The 12,511-nt window shown below is 61.7% G+C and overlaps 3 protein-coding genes across 3 annotated transcripts; 1 reads left to right on the plus strand and 2 right to left on the minus strand.

Annotated features, from left to right (window-relative positions):
* Positions 1-55: 55 nt before the first annotated feature.
* MST1 (macrophage stimulating 1) lies at positions 56-4,881 on the plus strand. The gene is made up of 18 exons (XM_009907637.2): positions 56-107; positions 422-563; positions 728-840; positions 971-1,085; positions 1,293-1,429; positions 1,501-1,621; positions 1,723-1,841; positions 1,934-2,099; positions 2,197-2,327; positions 2,399-2,501; positions 2,639-2,775; positions 2,901-2,936; positions 3,018-3,129; positions 3,199-3,276; positions 3,345-3,491; positions 3,572-3,678; positions 4,371-4,510; positions 4,591-4,881. The coding sequence occupies exons 1-18, from the start codon at positions 56-58 to the stop codon at positions 4,750-4,752; spliced, it is 2,118 nt and encodes a 705-aa protein (XP_009905939.1). The 3' UTR covers positions 4,753-4,881.
* A 99-nt stretch (positions 4,882-4,980) lies between these two features.
* LOC104306674 (acylamino-acid-releasing enzyme) lies at positions 4,981-10,852 on the minus strand. Its single transcript, XM_054177294.1, has 22 exons — positions 10,844-10,852; positions 9,436-9,544; positions 9,230-9,356; positions 9,008-9,089; positions 8,811-8,886; positions 8,549-8,691; positions 8,243-8,380; positions 8,076-8,167; positions 7,951-7,991; positions 7,761-7,877; positions 7,572-7,658; positions 7,371-7,465; positions 7,236-7,287; positions 7,076-7,164; positions 6,443-6,584; positions 6,234-6,311; positions 6,080-6,160; positions 5,912-6,000; positions 5,569-5,759; positions 5,393-5,495; positions 5,212-5,318; positions 4,981-5,119 (listed from the first exon to the last, which is right to left on the minus strand). Exons 1-22 carry the CDS (start codon positions 10,850-10,852, stop codon positions 4,981-4,983), a joined length of 2,187 nt encoding a protein of 728 aa, XP_054033269.1.
* Positions 10,853-10,938: 86 nt separating this feature from the next.
* On the minus strand, positions 10,939-12,280 carry LOC128899120 (acylamino-acid-releasing enzyme-like). Its single transcript, XM_054177409.1, has 5 exons — positions 12,119-12,280; positions 11,565-11,650; positions 11,394-11,496; positions 11,214-11,320; positions 10,939-11,146 (listed from the first exon to the last, which is right to left on the minus strand). The coding sequence occupies exons 1-5, from the start codon at positions 12,278-12,280 to the stop codon at positions 11,011-11,013; spliced, it is 594 nt and encodes a 197-aa protein (XP_054033384.1). The 3' UTR covers positions 10,939-11,010.
* Positions 12,281-12,511: the final 231 nt, after the last annotated feature.

Consider the following 12,511-nt stretch of genomic DNA (forward strand, 5'->3'; position numbering starts at 1 on the left):
TTGCTTGGGGTCGGCGTGGCGGATCCAGCAGCCCGGTGACGCGGGGGCCACCGCTATGCAGCCCGTGCTGGGGGTCCTGCTCGCCCTGGCTGCGGCCCTGGGCTCAGGTAGGGCCATGGCCAGGCCGTGGGGCTGCCGTGGGGCTGGAGGACGTGGGGCAGTGTGGGTTTAAGAGGACAGGACAGGAGTTTGTAGGTCACTGTTCTGTCCTTCAGCAGAGAGGGGAAACAGGAACTACAGAGCTGCAATGGGTGCTGAGTACACTGTGTGTCAGGGACACCGTTGTTCCATAAGACACGAGTCTGGTTGTCCATGGGGAAGGGATTCCATGCTCCACAGGACAGAAATCCCCTGCTCCAGGGAACCTGGATCCTACGCTCTGTGGGGCAGGGACCTTAGGCTGAGCTACTTTACTCCCCAGGCCACCGCTCACCCCTCAATGACTTCCAGCGCCTGCGAGCCACTGAGCTGCTGGCTGTACCCACAGACCCACCACCACCACCGCCAGAGCAGGGCTCTGCAGAGCAGTGTGCCCAGCGCTGTGCCACCAGCCTGGCTTGCCGGTGAGTGGGACATGGTGCCATCAACGGCCAAGTGGGAGTAAAGAGGACCCATGATGCCAGGGTCACTCTGTACACATGGATGCTGGGTGCCCATGTGTGTGCCCCTGGTCCCAAGGGTTCTGGCCCTGCATGGTGTCATGCCAGGCTCTTGCTGTGCTTCCTAGGGCTTTCCACCACAACCGGCAGAACCAGCTGTGCCAGCTGCTGCCCTGGACCCAGCACTCATCCAATGTCCAGCTGCAGAAAAACATCCACTACGATCTGTATCAGAAGAAAGGTGGGCTGGTGCCACAGATGGGCATGGGGACACTACAGACCAGGCACAGGCCATTCTGAGCTGGGCTCCCCACTGCCCATGTGCTGTGGCTCAGCCCTGGGGCTCTGACACAGTGCCCCACTCATCTCAGACTACCTGCGGGACTGCATCATGGCTGATAGCTCCAACTACCGTGGCACACGAGCCACAACAGAGAAGGGTCTGCGCTGCCAGCACTGGCGAGCCACCACACCACACGACCACAGGTGCCCTTATGTCCCCATCTGCCCCATGGCATCCACTAGTGGCCTTGGGTAGTGTGAGACAATGGGAAATGGGCTGGGGTCAGTCTGAGGGCAGTGGGGACAGCATGGGGGCAATGGCACCAACAAAAGATGGCACAGCATTGTGGCTGTGCTCACCTCCAGGTGAGGGGCTCCTGGCAGCCCTCCTACCCACTCTGCTGCCATCAGGTTCCTGCCATCCCCCCGCAATGGGCTGGAGGAGAATTACTGCCGAAACCCTGACCGGGACAAGCGGGGCCCATGGTGTTACACTGTTGACCCCAACGTCCGGCACCAGAGCTGCGGCATCAAGAAGTGCGCAGATGGTGAGTGCTGCAGCCCAGGCACACGCTGTGCCATATGTCACACCTCCACTGAAGCCCTTGGCTGTTGGCAGCTGTCTGCATGACCTGCAACGGGGAGGAATACCGTGGGGCTGTGGACCACACTGAATCGGGGACTGAGTGCCAGCGCTGGGACCTGCAGCACCCACACAAGCACCCTTACCACCCTGACAAGTACTGGCCCCCAGCCCTGGGCAGCACATGGCCACCCTGGCTCTCCCATGTGCTAGGATGAGGATGCCACCCCTAACTGCTGCCCCCTGTCTCCGTCCCAGGTACCCTGACAAGGGACTGGACGACAACTACTGCCGCAACCCCGACAGCTCCGAGCGGCCCTGGTGCTACACCACTGACCCCAAGCGGGAGCGGGAGTATTGCCGCATCCGCATCTGCAGTAAGTCCCTGCCGGGGTCACCCTGCAGCTGGGGTAAGGGGTCCTGGTTGCCACACTAACCCTGCCACTCTGGCCCTCTCTGGTCATGCAAGCAGAGAAACAACCACGAACCCACAACGTCACCACTGGCTGCTTCAGGGGCAGGGGCGAAAGCTACCGGGGTCGGGTGAACGTCACCGTGTCAGGCATACCCTGCCAGCGCTGGGATGCCCAGGCCCCCCACCAGCACCACTTTGTCCCTGAGAAGTATCCATGCAAGTAAGGGGGTTGGAGGGGATGTACCGGGGGAGGGGGGCAGTGGGCAGTACTCATGGGTGTAGGCTGGTTGGGGGCACCCACACAGCACTCCCATCAGGGACCTGCAGGAGAACTACTGCCGCAACCCTGATGGCTCAGAGGCACCATGGTGCTTCACCACCCGCCCCACTGTCCGCATTGCCTTCTGCTTCCACATCCGCCGCTGCCCCGATGAGCTGAGTGCCCAAGGTGAGCTGCCCTCAGACAGCCCTGCCTCGGGCTGCCTGATGGGGGTGCCAGCCCTCCCTGTCTGTCCCCAGAGTGCTACCATGGCCATGGCGAACACTACCGTGGTCACGTCAGCAAGACACGCAAAGGCATCACCTGCCAGCCGTGGGCTGCCCAGACACCCCATGTGCCCCAGTGAGTGTGCAAAGGAGCTTGCCGGCGGGCTGGAGATGGATTTGAGGATTGGCCTGAGGGTGGAGGGGAGATGGTGATGGGGAGGAGGATAAGGATGGAGACAGATGGTGACAATGATGGTGACTTCTTCCTGGCAGGATCTCACCTGTCACCCACCCCAAGGCACACCTGGAGGAGAACTACTGCCGCAACCCTGATAATGACAATCATGGCCCCTGGTGCTACACCATGGACCCCCGCACCCCCTTTGACTACTGCGCCATCAAGCCCTGCTGTAAGCCCCTACCTGCAGCCCTGCAGAGCTGGGATGGGGTTCCCTAGCTACCCGCTGGGGTTGTTATGGTCCTCCCAGGGTGGCTGGATCCTGTCCTGGTACCACCCTCTGCTTTGTTTCTGTAGCTGGCAATGCAGTTCCCTCCATCTTGGACAATGCAGGTGAGGGTCTATGGATGCTGGGTGGGTGCCATGGGGCAGTGCCAGTGGTGTGGCCCTGGCTGATGCCCCACCTGCCTGCAGACGTGGTGACATTCGAGCAGTGTGGCCAGCGGGATGAGAGGCTGCAGCAGAAAGGGCGCATTGTTGGTGGCCAGCCTGGCAACTCACCCTGGACTGTCAGCATCCGCAACCGGTGAGCGGGCACCCTGTTGGCACACGTGCAGGCAGTGTACCCCTGGGAACTCACCACTCATCCCTGCAGGGCTGGTGTGCACTTCTGCGGGGGGTCCCTAGTGAAGCAGCAGTGGGTGATCAGCACACGCCAGTGCTTCTCCTCCTGGTAAGGCCAGGGCTGGGGTGTGGGGGGCTGGGCCAACCCCTCTGTGCTCTCACGTCCCTATCCCACAGTGGTGCCGACCTGACGGGCTATGAGGTGCAGCTGGGGACACTCTTCAAGGACCCTGGCCCTGGGGACCCTGACAAGCAGACTATCCCCATTGCACGGATTGTCTGTGGCCCTTCCGAGTCTCAGCTGGTGATGCTGAAGCTGGCAAGGTGAGAGGCCAGGCTGGGCCCTCGCCATGCTCTGCTGCCAGCTGGGCTCGCACCACATCCCATCACCCCTCTTGACACAGGCCAGCCACTCTGAACAGTCGTGTGGCCCTGATCTGCCTGCCACCTGAGCGCTACGTGGTGCCTGCAGGCACTGTCTGCGAGATTGCTGGCTGGGGGGAAACCAGAGGTACATGCTGTGGGCAGCCCTGCAACAGCATCCCATGCCCAACACATACCTTGCCTTTGCCATTTCACTGCAATGGCATCCCCCTGCCCATCTTCATATTCATGGCATCCTCCTGTCTGCAGCATCTCCTGCCCCTTTTTGTAATGTTGCCAAGTTCATAGTGTCTGCTTGCCCACAGCACCCACAGGTCCATGGCATCTCCCTGCCCACAGAATTCCCCTTCCATGCCGTTCCCCTGCCCATTCCATCCCTCTGCCCATGACATTTCCCTTCCACAGCATTCCTCTGTCCGTGACATCCCCCTGCCACAACATCTTCCTGCCCATGCCATTCCCCAGCAACAGCATTCCCTGCTCACTGCATGACCTGTTCATGATATCCTCTGCCTGCAGCAGTCCCCTGTCTATGGCATCCCTCTTCCATGGCATGCCCCCACCCCTGACATCCTTCTGCCTATGACCTCTTCCTGCATGTGCCTGCATCTGCCTGCCCACAACATCTCCTGCCATGATATCCCCTGGCTGCCATACCCTCTTTGATGACAGTCTCCCTTCAAAGGCATCTCCATGCATGCAATGCCTCCCCATGGCATCCAGTCACTCACGGCACCTCCTGCCTGTGCCATGTCCCTACCATGACATCCTCTATCTGTACACCCCATGCCTGATGCCCCATGCCCTCACTGCCCACAGGCACGGCGGATGGCAGCGTGCTGAATGTGGCACAGCTGCCTGTACTGGCCCACGGTGAGTGCCATGCAGCGCTGCGTGGGCGCCTGAAGGAGAGCGAGCTGTGCACAGCGCCGCTGCGCGCCGGTGTGGGTGCCTGTGAGGTGAGCCGCAGCGGGCGCTGCTGCCTCGGGGGGACCAGAGGTATCAGTGCTGGCGTGACTTCCCTTTCTGGATGCCACAGGGAGATTATGGAGGGCCACTGGCCTGCCTCACTGCTGACTGCTGGGTGCTGGAGGGGGTGATCACCCCCTCCCGCGTCTGCGCCCGCACTGACCAGCCTGCACTCTTCATCCGCATCTCCCTCTATGTCGACTGGATCCACAAGGTGATGAAGATGGGCTGAGCCGGCTCAGCCCCAGCCTGGCACACCTGCCACCACACAATAAAGAATTGGCTGTGGCCACCAGGGTTTGCACTGCACAGGGTCTCACACATTTATTTCACATCGACTTTAAAACACGTTGTCTTGTGTCCTGCTGCTGGCTACGCTCATCCATCTTCTGACCCTGGTGTGGTCCCTAGGGCCAGTGGTTACCCCAGGGCTGGCACAGCCACAGGGCCACAGCGGGTTCTAGGAGCTGTGCTGGCCTGTTCCATCCTGCGGGGGCTGCCCCAGATACTGTAGGAACCAATGGGCACAGTTCCCAAAGACGTCGGCCTCCGTGTCCACACCAGCCAGCGCATGGCCGCCCTCTGGGTACCACAGCAGCCTGTGGGACAGGATGGGATGGGTAGAAAGATACTTAGCCACCACTCCGGGGTTCCCTCCCTGCTCCTGTCCCACTGCCCCCGCCCCCCTCACCGTGTTGGCACCCTCCTGGCCCGCAGCACCCGGTACAGTTCCAGTGCCTGCATGGGACTCACACGCCGGTCCCGGGCCCCCACGCACAGCAGCACCGGCGTCCGCACCTGTGGCACAGCCAGCAGTGGGTGCCTGGCATCCTGCACCAAACGGCCCACACCCGTCCCCGCCCCTGCCTTACCCGGGCTGCCCGGGCAATGGGTGAGCGTAGCAGCATGGTGGCCACATCTTCAGCACTCGGCACCCGCTCAAAGGAGTAGGGCAGCCCCAGGGAGGTGTAGCGCCTGCAGCATGGAGGTGCTGGTTGGTGGCACGAAGCTATGGCATGGCACAGCACGGAACGGGGGCGGCACTCACCAGTCGGGGATGTCGGACGTGCCCAACAGCGCGGGCAGGTTGGAGACAGGGCTGCGCAGGGCACAGGCTTGGTAGCGCTCAGGCTCGTTGGCAAGGAGGTGGAGGGCAATGAAGGCTCCGTGGGAACCGGCCAGCAGGGCCAGGCGGTGCGGGTCCAGGGGCTCGGTGCTCAGCGCCTGGTCCACTGCCAGCTGCACCCGTGGGGCACCCACCATCAGCACCCTCCCAGCAGATCCCACCAGCAGCACCCAGACATCAGCAGCACCCTCCCATCATCATCCTCCCAACAGATTCCACCATCACTATCCACCTGGCAGCACCTCCCCAGCCCAGTGACCCTCACCTGGGTGTCTGCCACGTCCTGTTCACCCACACGGGAGAGCAGGGAGCTGATGCTGGCCTGACCGAAGCCCAGGGAGCCACGGTAGTTCACTGGGGAGATGAGGGCTGTGGGTGCTGCGTTCCCAGTGAGGCACAGGGGCCACACGTCCTTGGGCTCCCTGGTACTCACCCAGAAGCACAGCAAAACCCAGACAGCACAGTGCGGCCATGCTTGGGCGCCAGCGGGCATCAAAGACAGCATGGGGACCACCTGGGACCAGGAGAGATGTCACCTGGGGTGCCACCAAGTGCTTCCAGGATGTCCCTGCTGTCCCCTCACTCACCATGGGGGCACACGATGAGGGGGTGTGGTACCATGCTGTCCGTCGGGCTCAGCAGCAGGGCTTCAAAAGCCTGGGTGCCTGCACCAGGTATGGGATCCTACTCAGCACTCACCACTCTGGGCACCCCTCACCCTGCCCACCCCCCAACACCCAAGGGTCCCCGTCACCCAGGCAGCATTCGGGTGCAGCAGGGACCCCTGGGTGCTCACCATGCATGGTGGGGCTCTGCCTGCTTTGGGGTGGCTGGATTTGTAGAGTCTTCCAGGTGACACCAGGCACTGTTGGGCTGTTCTTCACTGGCACCCAGTGGATCGGCAGCTCTTGGCCCGCTGGTGGCAGCACCGCCACCACCTGGAGATGGGCAGCAGGTGACACCAGGGCACCCTTGCCCCAGGGCAGCTGGCCCCAGCTGGGGTGTCAGTACACCAGCTCAATGCTCAGGTGCTCTGGGGTGCCGTCCTGTGTCATACCTGGAGGTGTGATGCTGTGCCATGCTCTGCTTCACCATGCTACATTGTACCCGGCCCTTCCACGCTGTGCCTTGACACGTTGTGCTGTGACTGGCCATGCCAGGCTCTGCTGAGCCTTGCCACTCTGTGCCATGCAATGCCATGCTGGATCTAGCTATGCCACACCATGCTGGGCTGTTCATGGCCACGCCTGGCTGCATCATGTCATGCCAACCAGGCAACAACATGCTTCACTGTGCCATTCTGTGCCTAGCCACAGTGTGCCTGGCTGCACCTTGCCTCACCATGCCCATACCTTGTTGTGCCTGGTCATGCCATGCCCAGTGCCATGCCATATCATGCTGTGCCGTGTGGTGCCAGGACTCTGCTCACCAGGCTTGGGGGCTGGTGTGGGGCTGAACAGGTGGCCACCAACAGGTCCCACTGGAGGGTAAGCAGCTCCCAGCACCCTTCAGGTGACCCTGGGGACAGAGAGCACACTGGCATTCTTGGATGCTTACCAGGGCCCCATGGGTGGCTCGACACCACATACCTGCTGTGAGGTTGGTGATGATGGCTGTTTCCGTGTCCACAAGCAGCAGGTCCTGCAAGGGGGCAGAGCCCAGGCAGCCACATCACTGTTCAGCATGGGGGCCATGGTCCCTGTCCCCCTGTCCCCAGGACTCACTGTGCGGCTTCGCTGTGGAGTGCCCAGCACTGCTCGACGGCTGTCGGCTGCCCAGCACCGTGGTGGCAGTGCCTCCACATAGAGCCCAGCAAAGGCTGAGAGCAGGGCAGAGCAGTGGTGAGGTGGGGTCATGGCCATCTGGCATGGGGGGTGTTCTGGCCTCTTGGTAGTGTTCAGCACTGCCCATCATGCCAGCCTCACCCTCTGTAGGCTCGTGCACCACGTCGAGAACAGTTACTGCCTGCCCTGTCTGCCAGGTGATCTGGGGACAGTTTGCAGTAGGGGGATCTGAGGCAGGGGGACTACAGGCCAAAACCACCTCCTGCCCTGTCCAGGCACCATGAGGTGGCACAGCTGTTCCCACTGTCCACAGGGCCTCTCTCACCATGCACAATCGCAGGCACTGCCGGTGGGGCCCCCCTAGGTCCCCTTCCAGGTAGAGTAGGCGCTGACCATTGGGGCTCAGCCGGGGGGAGCAAGCAGCAGCATGCTCAGCCGACAGCAGCTCTGCAGGTGGCAGAGGGTCAGCACCCTGGAGACTCTGGGGACCCTTGGCACCCTCCTTGTCCTCAGTGCTCACCACAGTGCCCACTGTCCAGGTCCAAGTGAAAAATTCCTGACCTAGTTGGGGAGACCGAGGTCAGGCTGGAGCCTCGCAGCTGTGCTGGCATGGGGCAGGTGTCCTGGGTGCCTGAGGAGACCTACCTCCTGTTGGAGCAGGCGCTCAGCCCCAGGCGAAAGGGCTCATTCCACCATCCCACAAACACCACACCATGGTCATCTGGAGACCACAGGGCCTGTGTGACAGCAGAACTCAGTCTCACAGCCCCAGGCTGGCCTCTGCTGGGAATCCCTCTGCACCCCATCCTGACCTGTCCAGGGCAGAGGTGCTCTGGGATGCCCTCCAGCACAGAGAGGCTGCTGCTCTCCAGATCCAGGGCACAGAGGACAGGCATGCTGCGGGTGCTCAGTGCCTCCCCCCAGTCCTCGTGGTACACAAACCGTTGGTCCTGTGTCACAGTCCTGTTAGCCCCCTAGGCTGGCAGCCCCAGGCATGGGCTTTGTGCGTGGCATGCTCATTGGGAACATGGTACACTTATGGGGCATGTGCCATGCTCACAGGGTGCACAGCACACTCATGGAGCACACAGCATACTCACAGGGTGCATGGTACCCACCTGCTCATCTCTGTGCTCCTCTGCTGGCCTGTCTGCTCCTGGTGCATCCCAGGGGCAGGGGGGCTGTGGTTTGGGCCGGCTCTTCTCAGCCACGTAGAGTAGTCGTGTCTCCGAGTGGGACCAGGCCAGACAGGCAAAGGGCCCTGGCATAGTAAGAGAGTGCCAAAGCCCAGCCTGGCACAGGAAGAGCCAGGCACTGGGGCCACTGGCTGTGCTGCCCTCACCTGTGTTGTGGGCAGGAGCCACAAGGCATAGGACCTACCCTCTGTGTAGACCTCCCCATGTTTCCCCAGTGCTGTGAGGTCCACACTGTGACTGCGCCCACTGCTGCCCCACACCTGGGGGGGACAGGGGTCAGCACCAGCACACCATGGCTGTGGTGCACGCTGCCTGGTGCTGGCACTCCCAGCCACCGTGGGTGAGCCCCAAGGGTGCTGTGAAGAGGGCAGTCCATGTTACCTCCAGCAGCTCGTGGCCCAGCCCCGGGCAGCGGCTGAGCACGGCACGGCGCTGTCCCGTGGGCGAGTCCTGGCTGAGAAGCCTGTGGGTGGGAGGGAAACTGTGGTGGGTGGCACACTATGGGCACCAGCCATGCTGCGGGCGTTGGCCACGCCGTGGGTGTCAGCCACGCTGCGGGCACCAGCCGTGCCATGGACACCAGCAACACTGTCTGTGCCGTACTGGTTGTGAATCTCGGCGCTGAGCGCTGCCGGGCTGGCGGTGATGCTGCGACTGCCCGTACGCTGCAGGCTGTAGTGGCGACTGAAGCGCAGCAGCCGGCGCCGGGACAGGTCGGGGCGGCTGCACTCTGCGGGGGGCAGGATCAGCACTCACGGGCACCGGCCCTGTGAGCCAAAAGCAGCAGTGCGGCCGAGCCTGCAACTCACCGGTGTAGAGCAGGAAGGTCTGGCCCCCCGTGGCGGCCCCAACGGCGGCACGGGTGACGGCAGGGAAGCGACACAGCTCCCGGTAGCAGGCAGCAGGGCCTCTGGCTGCCTGGGTGGTGCAAGAGGCACTCTGGTGAGGAATGAGCTCACCCTCTGCCTCTGCCTATCCCCCCAAAACTGGGCTGTGTCCACCCACGTAGACCCCTGGAACCCTTGCCCACCTTTGTGCCCCACTTAGTCTCTGAAGCCATGGGGCCTTGCTCCGCCGCACTGGGCTGCTGGCGCCTGCCCGTTGGCAGCAGGCACGGTGCCAAGGCATGCGCAAGCAGCCGGTGTGAGGGGCCTCATTGGTGCCAGCCTTCCAGCTGCCCCTCTCTGCCCATTACGCCCAGGGCGGCTGGGCAGGGCTCCCCCTTTGCTGTGGCACACTGCACCCCCGATGGCACAAATGCCAAGCTGTGTTGGAGAGGGTCAAATGACCACAAGCTCCTGGGTTATCGGGAGCGGAGGTGACGCTGTGTTGTGGTCTATAAAAAGGATATACTAATGTTCAATAAGCGGAGCGATCAGTAAAAATAATAATGATGTTATTAATCACAAAAACCCCGCAAAAAACACTAATTAAAACCTATGTACAGGCTCGAGGTGTTTGGGTGTGGAACAGGTACCTCCCCAGCAGGAACAAGTAACAATTTAGACAATATGCACAAAAATCCAGAACCAACAAACAGCACTTGAAACTGTGCAGCAAAGGAACCTCGGCAATGAAGCCGGCGATTGCCCACAGCGGGGTGGGGGGAACTCCAGAACTCCCTAAGGCCACAGACCTTCAAGAGATGCTTGTAAAACTCAGATACTGTAATTCCTCACTGATCCTGATACCTCGTGGCACAAACCAAAATGGTGTCGACCACGTGGAAGCTGCAGGAGCACCGTTTCACTTTCTGTTGGTGTCTGCAGCTTATTACCGAGGCAGGATTTGTTCCCAAAGGATTTGTAGCTGAAAGCTTTGTAGAGAGGAGGTTTCTCGGCTGTAATGCTTTTGTAGCAGCGCTCGATCCTTTCTCCAGTCAAATGAAGCTGTCCTGGGGACTCAGCTCCTCTGGGGTTTCGCCTCTCGGCCCGGCAAGACACGTGTCTGTCCTCTGGGCTTTACAACGCTGACAATAGCGAGGGATCTTTGCTGTCTTGTCTGGGTAATCTGAAACACAGTTCGGCTTCCAAGCGAAGCTTGTGGTTCCTTCCAGAGCGTGGACAATTGCAAGACAACGTTCTGGCTCTTTGGGCTGATACTTAACAGATTTCCCGAGGCAATAATGGCCAGTAGCAACCCAGATCTAGGGATAAAACCCTGGCATTGCAACCTATAGAAAGCCTTCTTTCCAAACGTGGCCCAAAGCACACCCACCTGGCTCATTCTGGCTCTGAAACATGTTCAGGCAAGCCTAAAGAACCATATTTACTAACTTCTGCCTCATTGTCTGATTCAGAGCAATTTTGAGGCTTTTTTGTCCATTGAGGACACACTGGTGGCAGCACAACCATCAGAGACACTGGGGTGCTGAACTACATCATTCATTGGAGGGTGGCAGCAGTGCTGGGCTGCTGGCACCGCAAATGCTCCAGCAGCCACAGCACCATGTTCATGAAACCGTCAGCTTCGGCCTCGACTCCAGTCAGAGCGTGGTTGTTCCCTGGGTACCAGAGCAGCCTGGAGGGGAGAATGGGGTTAATGCCATGCCCACATCCCCAGCCTCAGCACTCGGCACCTCACTCACCGTGTGGGGACCCCTCGGGCCTTGAGGGCACGGTAATACTCCAGCCCCTGCTTGGGGGGGACACGACGGTCATCCTCCCCCAGCATCAGCAGCACGGGCGCACGGACCTGTGGGAGCAGCACAGCCTCAGTGCCAGCACTGCCAGCGGGGACAAGGACAGGGATGGGGACATGGAGGTACCTGGTTGACATAGCGCATAGGTGACTTGTTCAGCATCTCTGCCCACTGCGCTGGGTCTGGCAGGGCATCAGGCATGTAGGGCAGCCCTGTCTCTGTCAGGCACCTGCGAGCGAGAGGCTGGGCTCACATGCAGGGTCGGGGAGGCAGGAGACCAGGGGCAATGATACTTACCAGTCAGGAATGTCAGTGGTGGTCACCATGGAAGCGATGTTCACCAGGGGGTTGTGGACCACACAGGCATGGTAGGTGCCAGGGAACTGGCCAAGGAGGTGGCATGCCAAGAAGCCCCCGTGAGAGACACCCACCAGTGCCACCCAGCAGATCTAGTGATTCCTCCTGTAGCACCCGCTCCACACAGAACTGCCACCACAAAGGACACCCATTAAGGCAGGCAGCCCTTTCCCTCCGTGGGGGTGATATGGAGATCAGGAGGGCACTGGGGAGGGCAATTTACTGAGCTACATGAGGAGACAGGGGAGTACAGGGGCAGTTACTAGGGCACTGGGTGCAGTACAGGGAGCAATGCTGGGGGTGCAGAGCTGAGGCAGTTACTGCAGTGGAAGGGGGTCCAGAGGTGTATGGGCAGGCACTGGGGAACTGGGCACAGTATTAGGGGTGCAGGGGGGTCATGAGAGTAGCAGGGCAGTTACTGGTGTCCCGGGGGCAGTGTCTGGGCTGCAGAGCTGGGGCAGTGACTAGCGGGGCAGGGGCAGTCACTCGGGTACGGGGAGTGCAGCCGGCGGAGCACCGGAGACAGGCGGTTGCCGGAGGCGGGGGGGAGACTGCCCTGGGTGGGGCTCCCGGGGGTTGCGATGCTGAGGGGCCAGGGCAGCAGGTCCCCGAGGGCTCCCGGGGGCGAGGGGGGGCTCCCGGGACAGTGACGTCATAACCCCCCTCCCCGCAACCCCTCACCGACGGCTCCATGTCGCGACAGCGCGGCGGGGGCGGGACCGGGACCAGCGCCACCACTTCCGGGGCGGAGGGGGTTGGATGGCGGCGACCGGCATCTCCCATTGGTTGCGGCGCTTGGGGCCGCGGGCGCGTTGCGGCGCCTCCTGGTGGGGGCGGGCGGCAGCGCTGCGGGGTGTCCGGCGCTTCGTGTCCACGCTTCTGCCCGC

Source organism: Dryobates pubescens, chromosome 1, assembly GCF_014839835.1.
Source record: "Dryobates pubescens isolate bDryPub1 chromosome 1, bDryPub1.pri, whole genome shotgun sequence".
In the NCBI taxonomy this organism is placed as follows: Eukaryota; Metazoa; Chordata; class Aves; order Piciformes; family Picidae; genus Dryobates; species Dryobates pubescens.